This window comes from Drosophila ficusphila, unplaced genomic scaffold (assembly GCF_018152265.1).
Source record: "Drosophila ficusphila isolate 14025-0441.05 unplaced genomic scaffold, ASM1815226v1 contig_286, whole genome shotgun sequence".
Classification (NCBI taxonomy): domain Eukaryota; kingdom Metazoa; phylum Arthropoda; class Insecta; order Diptera; family Drosophilidae; genus Drosophila; species Drosophila ficusphila.
This window is the reverse complement of record NW_025064189.1, coordinates 1,535,697-1,549,787: the sequence shown is the minus strand read 5'-3', so window position 1 is coordinate 1,549,787 and position 14,091 is coordinate 1,535,697. Positions and strand designations below refer to the sequence as shown.

The 14,091-nt window shown below is 43.5% G+C and overlaps 1 protein-coding gene across 16 annotated transcripts in view; it reads right to left on the bottom strand.

The window, feature by feature from the left end:
• LOC108095412 (CUGBP Elav-like family member 4) overlaps window positions 1-14,091 on the bottom strand; it is a 138,515-nt gene that overhangs the window by 95,638 nt on the left and 28,786 nt on the right. For all 16 annotated transcript variants that reach the window (XM_043207791.1, XM_017196514.2, XM_017196499.2 and 13 more), the window contains one exon: window positions 10,715-10,763. In XM_043207791.1, coding sequence (XP_043063726.1) covers window positions 10,715-10,763 — 49 coding nt within the window. The remainder of the gene's footprint in view (window positions 1-10,714; window positions 10,764-14,091) is intronic.

Genomic DNA, 14,091 nt, shown 5'->3' with positions numbered 1-14,091 from the left:
GCGCATGTTTTTAATTACAGAAACAGGATAATGCCCCGAGATGAAGGATAACGCAAGGACGAGAACGTCACATTGCCGGATAGTAAAAAAAAAATTGCCAGGATAATGAAAAATGTGCGCTGCTTGAAAATGTCAAAAACGTAATCGAATGAAAGTGAAGATGAGTTTGGCAATTAATAAATAAATGATTAATACGTACGAGGGATATAAAGGTTATACCACTTCAGTAAAATTACATTTTATTGGGTGCTTACATTGAAGATATATATATATATATATATATATATATATACCTGATAGAGAGCTAGTTTAATTGAAAGTTGGCAAGACGACGACGAGGTTGCGTTTGACTTTGAAACGACATTCAAACGGTCCCTCGCTGCACAGAAGGGTAATAAAATTATGATGGAGCTTATGGCTGAGACCACACTCGCATTCGAGTGCCATTGTCTGCCTGTTAACATGCTCATTATGGCCTCGGAAAAAGGCAGAACGCCAGACTGGAGGAACAGAAACAGAAACTGAAACTGAAACTCGTTCATGACTTCACTTCAATTATAATTACGTCAAACAGTGCAACAAGAAAATGTGCAACTTGAGGCAAACAAGATAGAACGGCACCGAGTACGATGGAAATGGCAGTGCAGGACGACTCCTCTTCTCGTCGCAGGACTCTCTACCACTCGGCTACTCGACAATTGTGTGCACATTAAGGCGAGGAGAGAGGGGAAAAGGGGGAAAAGCTGGAGCGGAGATAGAGAGACAAACAACTTGAAAGTGAGCATTTCCTTTTAATGCCTTTTGCTCATTTTTTCTCGTCCTTTTTTCTGGATTTTTTTTTTGTTTTATATTGCATTACATTTGCTCTGGCAGAGAACATTAAAAACAATGCACACTGAGCAGACCAGAGACTCGTTCTGGCAACATTATATCCTCGCAGCAGAAGATGAAAACAGTTTGTGAAGAAAACTCATAATTGCTTGGCACAAATTGCAAGTTATGGCCAAAGTTAAAGGCGGCGGATAAAAAGGGAGCAAAGGACGTCTAACTATGGGCATTCATCAAATAAGTTTTTCGCCTGGTCAGGTGATGGTGGTTTTTCTTCCTCTTTTCCACCCCACCCACCAAACGATTTGTGACCGAAATGAGCTGATAAGGTGGGCTAATCGAACTGCCCGCTGGCTTCCCAGCTTGTTTGCTATGCAAAAGTAAACTTAAAGCTCGGCAATCCACTCGGTAGCAATGCACTTACTCCTACAAATCGCTTGTTGTTTTCATATGAGTGTGTATGTGTGTGAGGTGTGTGTGTGGGTGTGTGTGTGTGTGTATGGATGTGTGTGTTATGGAGATGGGATATTTGCCCGGGGCAAATGTGGCCTGCAACAAAACATAGTCGTAGTCATGCGGCCATCTATATATCTATCTATATGGAGGGTGGGCAAGTCATCCATTCAGTCGGCCATCCATCTATCCATCCATCCATCCATCCATCCATCCATCTATGCAGCAAGTCATGCAGCGAAGCTCGCTGACCCGCACGATGAAGCCTTTGTCTGTCCGAGAGTCCTCCACTCCACTGGCACCACCACCCATTATCCTTGCAACCCGAATCCCTGCTCCTACTCCTGCTCCTCCTCCAACTCCTGCTCCTCCTCCTCCTGATGGCCAGATCCTGCATGCATTTGGCTTTACAAACAATATTTGCCATTGCTGTTGTTGTTGTCTTCACACACAACAAACTACATCAGGCTCAGGATAGAGCCGCTCTCAGTCTCTGTCTGTTGGCTATTTGGGAATCCTCTTTTTCACTTTTCAGATGCCACTCCCCCTTTATCCCCCATCCTTCCCCTTTTTACCCGGAAAAGCTCCTCCCTAAAACAAACTAATATGCTATGCTTAAAGCGTACATATTGGACTTATAGTTGTTGCTGCTGCTTGTTGTTATTTTTGATGTTGTTTGTCTGCCGAGGAGGAGAACAAAAGGCCTCCTGCTGCTGTCATATTTCGTGTTTTCCCACTCACTCTCTCCCTATATCTCTTTCTACCTATCTCTTTCTCTCGCGTTGAAAGGAGAGCCTCAATGGGAGGCTCGCAGGACATGGCCGGATTCGGAGCAGGACCAGAACCAGGACGACCCTGGAGTTCACGTTGACGGACCCCGAAACGCTTTGCCTGTCCTACGCTTATCATATAAATTCTTCTGGTTGCTTGTTGTTTTTCGCTTTTGGTTCGGCAACGCTCTCTCCTGATCTCCTGGCCATAACAAAAGGCTAAAAAGTTTAGTTGCTGCTGGCTCCTGTTATTGAAGGCTTAAGCGTCCTGCCAGCCGTCGAGTTAGTTAGCAGTAGTCCCACCAACACCCCCAATCCCAACGCTCCCTCTTTCTATCTCCTATCCAGTAAACAAAACAAACACACACATCGAACGTAAAATCAACGCTAGACGAAAACAACAGCAGAACAGAGCAGAGCAGTGGGTCGTCACTCAGGAATCTGAACTGCAAGTGCACTGAGCCAAAATTAGTTCTTACAATAAAAACATGAAATTGAATAAAAAATAAAATTTTTTAGTTTTTGGGCTTAACTCCATATTTTGTAAAAATAAATAGTACTTCTCCAAAGAATGCTAAATTAATAATGATGCTTTTTGACCTTTAAAACTTTTCTCTCGTATATCAAGTCCGCTTTGTAAGTATAATTACATTTTTAATTTTTTTTAATTTTAAACAATCAGTAATATTCTCCTATGAATTTTTTCTTTATGATTTTTGCATATATGTTGCATACTTTTAAAATTTTAAGGAAACATTAAATGTACAATATCATTTAAATGGTTTCTTATACTGCAAGTAAGCCAATATTTAAAACTGATAAAAAATTTAATTTTAATATTTCATTCATGTGATCTTGAAGTATATAGTTCTCAATTAATCAATGTTTTTTTTGGGTATTATAGTTTTGTTTTTTTTTTTTCTCTCAGTGCACCCCTGGGGATATGTAGTCTAGGACCCAACTCCCTTATCTGTCAGGTCATTGATGTGTTGTGCTGCTGCAGCTGCAAGTGCATTTACTCCTCGCCGATGACGAGAGACTTGGCTTTAATACTGTTGCACAGTTTTTGTGACACGTTCGCAGGATCGAAGGAGCAGAGGAGCGGAGGAGTAGCCTCGATAATTTCCATATCCTGTGCAACGGCTCTAATGTATTAACCGCAGGACCTCCATCGGAGGACCTCCATCCTTGTGGCCTGCCAACACGCCATTCGGCCATATCTTTGTCCCATTCGCAGACGGGGGACGTGTAAAAGAGACAGATAGCAGTTTTATGCGTTCCTTGCCCCACCACACTTCTATATAATATATACGGCTCATATACTTTACAAATCTTGATAAGTTAATAGAAGACGTCGGAGGAGAAGTCGAGTCGCTTTTGCCAGAAAGCAAAGACATGTTTTGGCCAGTTGGCCAACGGCGGGAGGGCGTTGTGTTTGCGTGGAAATTTGGCACATTAAAGCCAAGAGTCGAAGCCAGAAAGTAAAATAATATGAAAAGTCTCATAAAAATAACAACGGGGGACGAGCGACCACAACAGGGGAGAAACAAGAGAATTTTCGGTTGAATTTTTGTTTTCTCATCCCGGCGACAAGTTTTCTCTGCGTGTGTTAATTTAGGTGAAATCAATATTGGGGCGTAGGTGGCGTCCAAACAGCATTTCATATTGGGACAACAAAGGGAAATCCTAAGGGAGGAGGGGGAAATCCTATAAAAATTAACGAGCTGCAAGTAATGTAGCATACTTTCTGTCATCAAATGCGCTCTGCTGCCTCGTTCGACCATTGTTTCTAAATGCGAAAGCTGCCTGTCTGCGTTTAGTATTATAATGCCATTATCATTTTTATTATTGCATTTTAAATGCAATTTTTTTCCGCCTGCCTTTTCATAATTTTTAACGCCCAGTCAGAGCGCACAGCTCATTAAGCAAGGATAACTGCAAGGAGCGGTCGGTAAAAACGGTCTTGACTCCTCGCTGGTGCAGAAAAGATTAATGTTCCTCACGTGTCCTGCGCCTGTCCTTCTTCCGCAGGGTTGCCCTGCTCAAAGTCGCTTCAAAGTCATGTGCATGATTCCGTAGGATTCTCGAAGCCATCGCTTTCGCCGACTGCCAACTGCATTTAAAGTATGTGCAGCTTATACTCCCTGTTCTTCGACGTCTTTGTTTTGCTTTGCTAGCTGGCTTGTTTGCTTTTTCTTACCCTGGCCATAAACAGAAATTGCCGAGAGCTACATAGGTCAATCACTCCAAAAGAAGAAGGAATGAGGTGATATAATCTTAAGGGAAAAATGTTGCAAAATATGAAAAATTAAATTGAAATGAATTCTATATTTTGACTCTGCTTGTAAAGAGTTACTTTAAAAAATCTAATCTTGTTATATTGCCTTTCCCCTTACTAAAACTTTAAATCAGTAACTTACTCTCACATTGTTGCCACCACAACAAACTGTAACTGAAACGCTCGACAATAAATGAAATGTCCTGCACCTGCCACGCCCCCATGCCCCTTTTAGCCGGGGCCAACACTCGTAACTATTACCATAACATTTATGATTATTAACCTACAATGCGGGGCACTCTAAATGCAATTAAGATTACGATCTATATTGCATTTTCTGTGTTGCAAAAAGAAGCCTGGCAACTCTGCCGCGACAAACAATTAAAAACAATGCGCCTCCATCTTCCGTCCCCTCGTCCTTCGTCCTTTGCGGCAATAAAATGCTGTTCCAGATGTTTATCCAAGCCCCGGTTGGCCATATTGCATAAGAAATAATTACTTTTTATATTACACATACGCCCCGTGCCCCGCGGCCATCGTCGTGCCATCGTGCACTTATCCAAGTCTATTGATTGCGGTCACAATTTCACCTTTTTGGCCCTTTCTCCCCACCTTCCCACTTTCCCCAGCAATATCATCACACGAAAGTGTCGCCTTTGCGTGTCGCTTATCATTGGCTCTTGGCCAAAACAAAAATGAAGACACCCCAAAAGCGGTGAGCCAAAGCAAAAAGCGTCAGACAATTGCCGCCATGATAAGATCGGCTAAAGAGAAATGTTTTTGTGTTGTTGTGTCCAGCGGGGAGCACCTGACTGGAAGGAAGGCCAAAAGGGCGGCCATAAGAACGGGGCTTAATCGTGGCTAAGCCGCGTCAACTCTATTCAATAAGGCAGAATGGCTCATAAATTGGTGGAAGAGTGGGAAAGGGGACATAAATATCGGGTGATTTGTAAAGAAAAGTAGTCGAATAGGGTTTCTTAAAGCCTTTATATTATTTAATTTAATACAAATGTTTCCATAGCTTAGTTGTAATTCTTCTACTTAAAAGATGTTCTTTGTTTCACTACATTTTTACTTAATATAAAATAGAATAAGATATTAAAACATTTACTTTCCTTTAATGCCAAACAGCTCAATAAAATAATATTTAGTAAACAAATTAAAGTTTAAGCATCGTAATAACAAAAAAAGTTATTTTAACCTTTCTGTTATTATTTCCTGGCAAAGCATAATTCAGTAAAGTTCAACTAATCCGTTTTCATCTCAATAAAAGTATAATTTTCGAGTAAAAGCGTATTTGAACGTATTTCCCTCGGTTATTTGAGAGCTGTGTTTCACTCTCCTGCCAAAAGGTAAACATCAGACGGTGGTAAACATCTTCCCATCAAAAATGTCTACGTCAACAAAGTTGACTTTTGGTATTTTATGCAAATGTTTCAAGTGTCACGGACTAAAATGGCAATTGAAACGCTAATGATGACATTTGGCAGGCCTAAGCAGCGTTCCAACGAAAACAAAATAACAAACTAAGAGCGAAAAACAAAACTGGAGCGAAGGAGACAGAGTGGTCTTCGTGTGCTTTCCGTTTCCTGTTGGCGCTGCGCTGAGAAAACATAACAAATCGTTTTCTTTTTTTTTTTTTTTTTTTTTTTTGGCTGGCCCCGTTTTGTTTTCCTTTCGACAGGGAAGTTTCGATGTAGGCCTCTGGCATTTTTACGAGGCATTCAGCCAATTGACAGGCTTCAGTCGCTCGTAAAAACAAAATCAAGCAACGAAGAAAAATGATGCGCAGAAACCAACTGTCGAAGGGAATGAAATGGGAAACTATACGGCCGTTCGAATCGCCTAAAAGTATACTTAAATATTTAAGGGCAAGCGTGGGCGAGAGCGAGGCAAAAGTTTAAAAAACATTAAAACGCATTTAGCAGGCTCTTTTGGGCCTTCTTATACTTATATATACATATACATACTATATATACGGAACCGAATCTGTTTGCCCCGCCCATAAATACTTATTATCGCTTATTTGAACTTGCGAATGCTGCCAACAGCGATGCTTGTGATTTACTTTTATTTGAGCTGGCTTTTCCTTTCCTTTCCGTTCCTTCGCTTTTCCGTCTGAATTTTGTGCGTGAGTTGTCAGTGTGCGAAAAAATCGATTTTTATTCCGTCGTCTCGCAGCAAAAAAAAGGTCAAAAACAATAAAAGCCTAAATACACATACGAGCCTTTGAACTGGCTTTGATAAAAGCAACGCAGACTCAGCCGCAGGAAAAAAAAAGAAAAACCGAAAGAAGGAAGTCCTGGGAGGAGTTTTCGGGGAGGCTAAGCCTCCAATCAATGGCTGTGCGTCGCTTTTGGTACGTGTGAATTTAAGCTGATTAAAGAATTGAGCTCCTTCACCCAAGCAAAAGAGGAGACGAGATGGCGAAGAGAAGCGTCGAGGAAAAAGGAGCTGCGAAAAGCAAAGAATAACGCAGAAAGGCAGAAATTGATGTCTGCTTTTAGGCGTAGATGCTGCCTCGGCTTTATTTATGCCTTTTGTCTGGGCTCGGAGGCTTTGTTATTTGGGGCTTAGTGGCGAATATCCCCGTCCTTTTAATTTGCACCCCACAAAACACAGAAAACACACACATGTGGGACAGATAAAAGAAGTGGCATTCGGAGCAGTCGCGGTCGCAGCTGAAGCCAATCATCATTGGCAGTCAATCTATATTACAAATTCAATTGAATTTGTCGCTCTTTATTTGCGCTAATCAAATTGCGACGAGGGCTGCCATAAAAATGTTGACACTAATAAGGCCGCCAGCAGGTAGATAAAAGTATCTCGCGCACTTTATGGTCAAAAGGTTACATTCTTTTGGGTGAACATTTCCTTAGCAGAATGCCAGGGAAAGTGGGGAAATACAATTCAAATGCGTAATCAGGCGTAAGAAGGTTGAAGTTTGGGGGGCAAAGTGAATGGCAGCAAACGAAATGAGAAAAGTTTCTTGGTTGGTGAGCGGCCAACGCTGCGTATTATTATTATTATTAGTTTTCGCCCTAAAACTTTTCGCAGCCTGCTTATTAGCAGGCCAAGTGGAATGGGCCTGTGTTTCATAGCTCATTGCTTTTCAATTTGATCAGACGTTGTCTATAATGAGCTCTCGAGAAAGTTCGCATTCACCTTCGCTGGGAATTTCCACACACCAATACATGTGCACTTCATTTTCCGTGGAGGGTTTCTTTTTTTTTTTTTGGGTTTTTTTTGTTAATTTTCGACTGTCATTTATCATCAGGTGTGAGAGATGCGAGGAAATTTTTATGGAGTTGATTTTTAATCTTTCGCAATCATTCCCGTACGTTCCTGCGCACCGCAGGAGGAAATGAATATTTATAAGTATGATGGATGAGGCGAGACGGGAAGTGCCCCAGGTGGAGGCGGGCTGGAGCGGCATCTGATTTACTGACGTGTGACAAGGAGTCAAGGATAAAGGTAAGGAAATTAATGCGTAGTTAGAAACATAAATCTGTGCCTCGTCCTTTACCAAATGCCGGGGATTTCGCAATTTATGTTTGTGTGTGCCCGACTAACAGGCAGATTCTCTTCTTTCGCTTCTGTTCCCTGTTTTTCGTTTTTTTCTTTCCTGCTTACAGGTCGTATGAGTGATATTAATTTGACTTTAAGTCGCTTGCCTGCAGCCGGAGAATATCAAACGTAACACGTCAACGTAAACGTAAGCGAACGTATGCAATTTACGTGACATCATTACGTGTTAGACAAGTACAAATTACGCGTAAAAGAGAAAGAGCGAGAGAAAAGGCAGACGACAATATGAGTTTGATAATGATGAAGCATGGTATGTGTGTGTGTGTGTGCTGGTTCGTGTGTGTGTGTGTGGGCAGGAATATCAAGATAAATAACTAAGCAAGGACATGAGTGAGAATGTGTGTGTGCCAATGAAACGAAAGTCATCAGACTTAGATGTGCCACAGAAGATTGCAAATGCGACAAACGTTGTCGGAACGAAAGGACGAAAACAGGAGTGAAACAGGACTGAGAGCTGAGGAGGACTCCAGTTGAAAGACAAAGGCAACAAATTGTACTCAAGCCTTGGGATTTTCGGGTTGCCTTTTGGTCAAAGCCCAAAACATGTCAACAATGCCCCACTCTGTTAGTTAAAATTGATGAAGTTAGCAGCAGGCTGAGATTCGAGGGGGAAAAATTCGGAGCGGGGGAAACCCTTTTTAAATCAGCAACCTTCCTTCAGCAGTTGTCAACACCAATAAATATATTCATATCCCTTCGTTCACGTTTCATGCTTGATTTGAGTTTAAATAAATTACATTTCTTTGTGCGGCTTGTGAAAAATGCAAATGTCAGCGGGTGGAAAACTTGCAGCAGACGGCAGGATTTTGGCCTGGCCGAGACCAGCAATTAAACTTGTCCTTGTCTAATTGCATTTTGGCCTAAGCCAAAAGAGGCAAAGCCGGGTCCAAAGCCAAAGATCCCCTCCATCCAACAAGCACAAACACAAACACACACACAAACAGAGTCAAAAGTCGCAGGACTCGGTGCCGAGTTGCCAAGTGCTCTGCTGATAGCGGCCCAAAAAGTTTAGCGCTTTAATTTCTTAGAAATTTGTTCAAACAGAGTGCGAGAAAGAGAGAGGGGAACTGAAGAGAAAGGGAGAGGGGGGATTGAGGCAAACAAAGCAACAAACAAAAATGTCGACTTGATTGCGTCGCTGATGGTTTGGTGGGCTCTATCTTCTAGCTGGGAGTCCAAGTCCAAAAACCAAGTCGAAAGCCAAAGCCAAGTCCAAGCCAGGTCCACAATTGTGCGGACAGATTGCCGGCAACTTGCCAGAGTTGAGTTGAGTTGAGTCGACTCGAGTCGAGTCCTGTGCCTCAAGTTCCCAATCCCCAGCGGATTAGAAAAGTTTAAATTGTTGCCAGCGAGAGCGAGCGATGAGGATGAAAAGCAGTAAGAGCAGCTAGAGGGAGCAGCAAGAGCAGCAGTAAAGCGAAATCGAAGCAGCCGAAGAACGGATGAATAAAGGGAGCAACGTAACGATTAGTGCTTTCATGTCCTTTGCCAAAGTTTAAAGGTCATCCTGCGGAGGAGGGTCCTGCGTCCTGCGCTCGCTGCCTGCTGATTTGACACATCAACTTTGTCAAGGTTTTTCTGTGTGCCACACAGAGCCACCAGCGACAGCGACTGTTATGAGCAATGGCTGCGAAAGGTCCTGAAAGTCCTTGCTACAGTGTAAGTGTGTTAGTGTGTGTGTGTGTGTGCACTAGCAATTTGTGCAATGGACATTTTTCGGGCGCTGGCATTTCTCTGCTCTGCTCCGCAGTGATAAGCGCTGCCAGCTGCAAAATGTCTTAAAAGATTGCGGAGTGCAGTGACTTCCATTCTCCGATTCCGATTCTCGCTTTCAACCCGAGGGCATCCTGCGATGATTGCGAAATGTATAGCATACTTTTGTGCGATTGTACCTTTTCACTCAGGGGTTTCTCCCATCTTTTTCTTCTTCGTTGGACTAAGGGACCCCCAACTGTGTGGGGGAAATATTGAAATTACTTTGAAGCTGCTGCATAATGAGCCTGTCAATAAGTTTATCAAAGCAACAACTACTTGGGCATCCAACGGCTGACCCAAAAAACAAAGTTGAAGTGCTGTGTAAATTATGCAAATCTTTATCGTTCTTTTTTTCTGATGTGCAGAGGGTTTTGGGTGATGGGGGGTTTTTGGGGAGAGGGGGATACTGAAATCGAGGGGACTTGGGTCGATGGGCTGTCACAAACAAGCGTGAAGCACGACAACTGTGTGGAGGGGCCCAGTAAAAACAATATGGCGCCCTGGCCAGCGAGGCCTGGCCAAAACCCCCCTTCTTCCCCTCCCCCTCCCCCTTTCCCCCCTCCTTTTATTTTTCCCCCGCTGACTGCCATTGACAGTTCAACGTTGTTTTGCTATACGCTTTTCCCATTTTCTCTACCTTTTTCACCAAGTATTTTTGTCGAGGTTCGCTTCGCTTCTTCTTCTACTATTTTTTTCCCCTGTGTTTTTTGTTGTTGTGAAATGTCAAATTTTTGCAGACAGTTTTGACAGTTTATCGAAGTGCGCCCGTAATTTTTGCTGACGTGTGTTGTAGGTGTTGAAAATAGCAGGAGAATACTTAGTTTTCGGGGTGGAAAAACTTTGCCTGCCTCTGCACTTTTCGGCTGAGTGCTTTGGCACAAAAAACTTTGCCCAAAAAGAAGAAGAGAAATAAGAATAAGAAGAAGAAGCAGGAAAAGACGGGTCAAGTTTTTCGTAATTATTTGTTTTGGGTCACCTATGGAGACTCACAAATTGATTTTCTGGCGGGGGTCATAAACGAATATGGCAGGTTATTACTTACCGCTGCGACTTTCATTTTCAGCTGGCTTCAGCTGTAAAGCACGGTTCATCTGTAAAATAGAAAGAGAAATAAGAGATACAAATTAATTCCTTGGTTGAAAACAGAGAGCTGAGCTGAAAAACAGATTTTGCGTTAATAGTGTTAGCCGGAAAGTCCATTAAACCGTCGGTTGCCCCCTCAAATTCAATCAACTTTCGTTTTGGTGGTCGAGCGAAGAGGAGCTCTTCATAAACACCTCACCCAAACACATACACACACACATATAGCACACATACACATTTGACCAGCGAAGCATTTTCAAGCATTTAAATGCCACTCAATATGCAAGCCCATCTCCTCTGCACATTTGCGCTCATTGCCTTTTACCCACGACTGGGCAGCCACATCCTGTGCCGCTTCATGCATCATTAAAGCTTAAATCTCACCCAAGCGACCCATGTCGATTCTGGCCAGCCAACACTTAACGTTCTTCCCTCTCTCTCTTACACATTCTCACTCTCATTCTTTCTCTCTCTTGCTCTGTTCATCCAGTTGGCATTGGGGGATTGGTAGTGGGAAAGTAGGGTGGATATGGGTCTCGAACGGCTACGTGTTGTGGTCACCTTTTGGTTTATGGCAAATGAGTAATATGCCCGTGCCCGAGCACGAAAAATCCCATTAAAAGACGTTCAAATGAAATGCATTAAAATAAAACTTAATTGAGGGCTTTATGCCGAGTGTTTCCCATCCCCTCGAATCCTTCGAATTCCCCCCGAAAAACCGCAGAAGCCCGAGCAAATCAATAATCAGTCGAAAGGAGACCCTTTCGGTTCAGGTGTAATTTATTTGCACCACACACACATACAAAAAGGGGCGGCTATGGACACGCCCTTTGGGGTTTCCTGGCCTTAGATTGGCTCATCAACCGAGGTACTGGGCCTGCGATCCTGCGGCACCGAGTCCTGTCATTAGCCACCGCATGGAAGTCTGTCGTCTCATCGCCTGCCGCTTGTCGCATGAATATTTTATAATCAGCCATTAGTTTGCGGCAATTGAAAATGATTGAAGCTTTTAACTGCAAAATTCAATTGCTTTATATAACCGTGAGTGGGTGAAGCCCTTTGCCACGCCCCCTTTTCACCTCCTCTATCACTCCACTATAAAATATTTAATGGTCCTCTGCGAACTGGTGGGTTTTTTTTTTCGGGGGAACAATCCATTAGTCAGAGGCGAGTAATTAAAATCGCGATTTATGCACGCGCATGGAGCGGAGTCGAGCTGCTGCAAAATTTTCGGGGGCCTCGGCTTGTTTGTAATTCAATTATGTTAATGATTGGACAACATTTACCGTATTTACATTAATGCATAATGAATGAGTGCTGTAGGTGGCCCCAAACCTCCTTTTATTTCTTCTCTTTTTATCTCCCCCTGTTAATTGTAACTGCAATTGGGGTTCCGCTAAACACGGCTATTGGCAATTAAGTGCATTTCTCTGTCTGACCAGAGGGAATGCGCCAATGCAGTGCCCCAAACCTCTGCAGAACACTCTTGGCCAGACAACACACAAATGCGCTTTTGCCTTACTCAAAGCTCAGCTGGATAAATTAAGTGGTCGATGAACTGAAGCCTTGTTGATTTTATATACTGGCGGCGTCGACATCAGCGCCATGTTGTTGACACCAAAGGCGGGGAAAAGGGAGGATGAAGGGGGGATTGGGGCACTGTGCTGGTGACGCCGCAGAATTTAAACCAATGTTTAACCGAAAAATGTTCATTTAGTCGCACGTCCTGCGAGCAGGATGCTGCTCCTTCTCCAGACTTTCCAGCTCCTCCTGCTGATGAATGATTGATGTGGCGTGGTTTAATAAATTGGAAAATGTTTTCAGCTCAACTTGAGCTCGAAGCGGCATCTCAAAGGCTGGCTAAGCTATATGCAGGTTGTGCCCTCTGCCAACCATCCATTCATCCAACCATCCATTCTCCTCCATCTGAATTCTCTTCTTTCGATTTTTTCCACATTTTTTGAAGGGTTTATCAATGGTGGAAGCCCGCAGCTGACTGCCACATCAATTGCCTGGCTTTGACTGCAAAAACAACAAGCCAAAATCAGTGCAGCCTGCACCTCACACACACTCACTTCGATCAGGAATATTCGATGCCGTTGATGAAGCCCTGCCCGCTTTTCCTTGGTTAATGAACTTCTGGTTCTGGGCAGTGTGCGAAAAATTCTGGTAAAAATTCTGGAAAAACTCTGGAAAAGCCCTGCTTAAATTTAACTTGTTCTCCGTTGGCCAACAAGCCACACGACTGCCCTGCTGATGGCATCCCTTCTAAGGCATCTCTCTGACTCTGCACAAAAGTCTGGCTAATTATTAGCGTCAGGAAAAGGCTTCCCCTTCCCCTTCCCCTTCAAACTCTCTTTTTGGCCGCGTAATTAGCGAACATAATTTGAAATTTAAATGTTGCCAAAAGCCGAAGCCTTTGAGAGTCAAAATGTTAATTAAATCTAGCTCTCTCTCTCTCTTTCTCTCGCTATCTCTTTTGCTCTCTGGCAGTTTCGGTGGCGCGGAATCAAAAGATGCCTGCCTCGACACAATTAGCCTTCACAATTGCTTATGACAAAGTGTCGTTTTCGGGTGGCTTTCGGTTGGACCGAAGATATTGCAACGACTGTGGAGAGTCGACAGGCGCCACTGGCAACGTTAAACCGCAAATTTTAGCACTCCACCAATGAAAAGGGGGTGGGGAAAAGGGGGAGGGGTGACTAGCCGCAGTGTCGCCGCCTACGCATATGCAATGCCTGAAAGTGCCAACTTGGCCAAGTGCTCTGTGGATCCACCCTCCTCTACCAGCTTTCCATGGGTAGCATGAATGGGTGGCAAGTGGGTGGCCTTTTGGGTGGCCTTTTGGGTGCATGGACCCATAAACTGCGTTAGTTTATGATGCCCCAGCGCTAAGTGAGCAAAGCGAAATACGCAGCGAGACAGCGCCAGAGATCCAGCGATCCAGTCAAGCCGTAAGTGCCTTCCTAAAATCCCAAACCCAAAAATGCCAGAAAAAAAAAAAAACAAGAACCATCAGCCGCCTGTGCAATTAGAATGCGGCGCATTGAACCGGCGGCCAGTGAGCAAAAACCCGGAGACAGAGCCTTTCGAAACCGCTTTGGTCAGTGGTGTGTTGTTGTTTTTATGCATTCAACGCTGTACTGGTCGAACTACATAAAACGGAACAACGAAAATGCAATTAAAACTACGTTTTATGGCTTTGTTATGGCAGTGGACGCCACACTGGTCCACCCCGAAAAACATTCTCCTCCATGAAGAGCGATTTTTACGATGCCGCCACTCGATGATGATGATAGTTTGGAAAATGGTTTCGAATTGAGTGGCCCCGGCAAC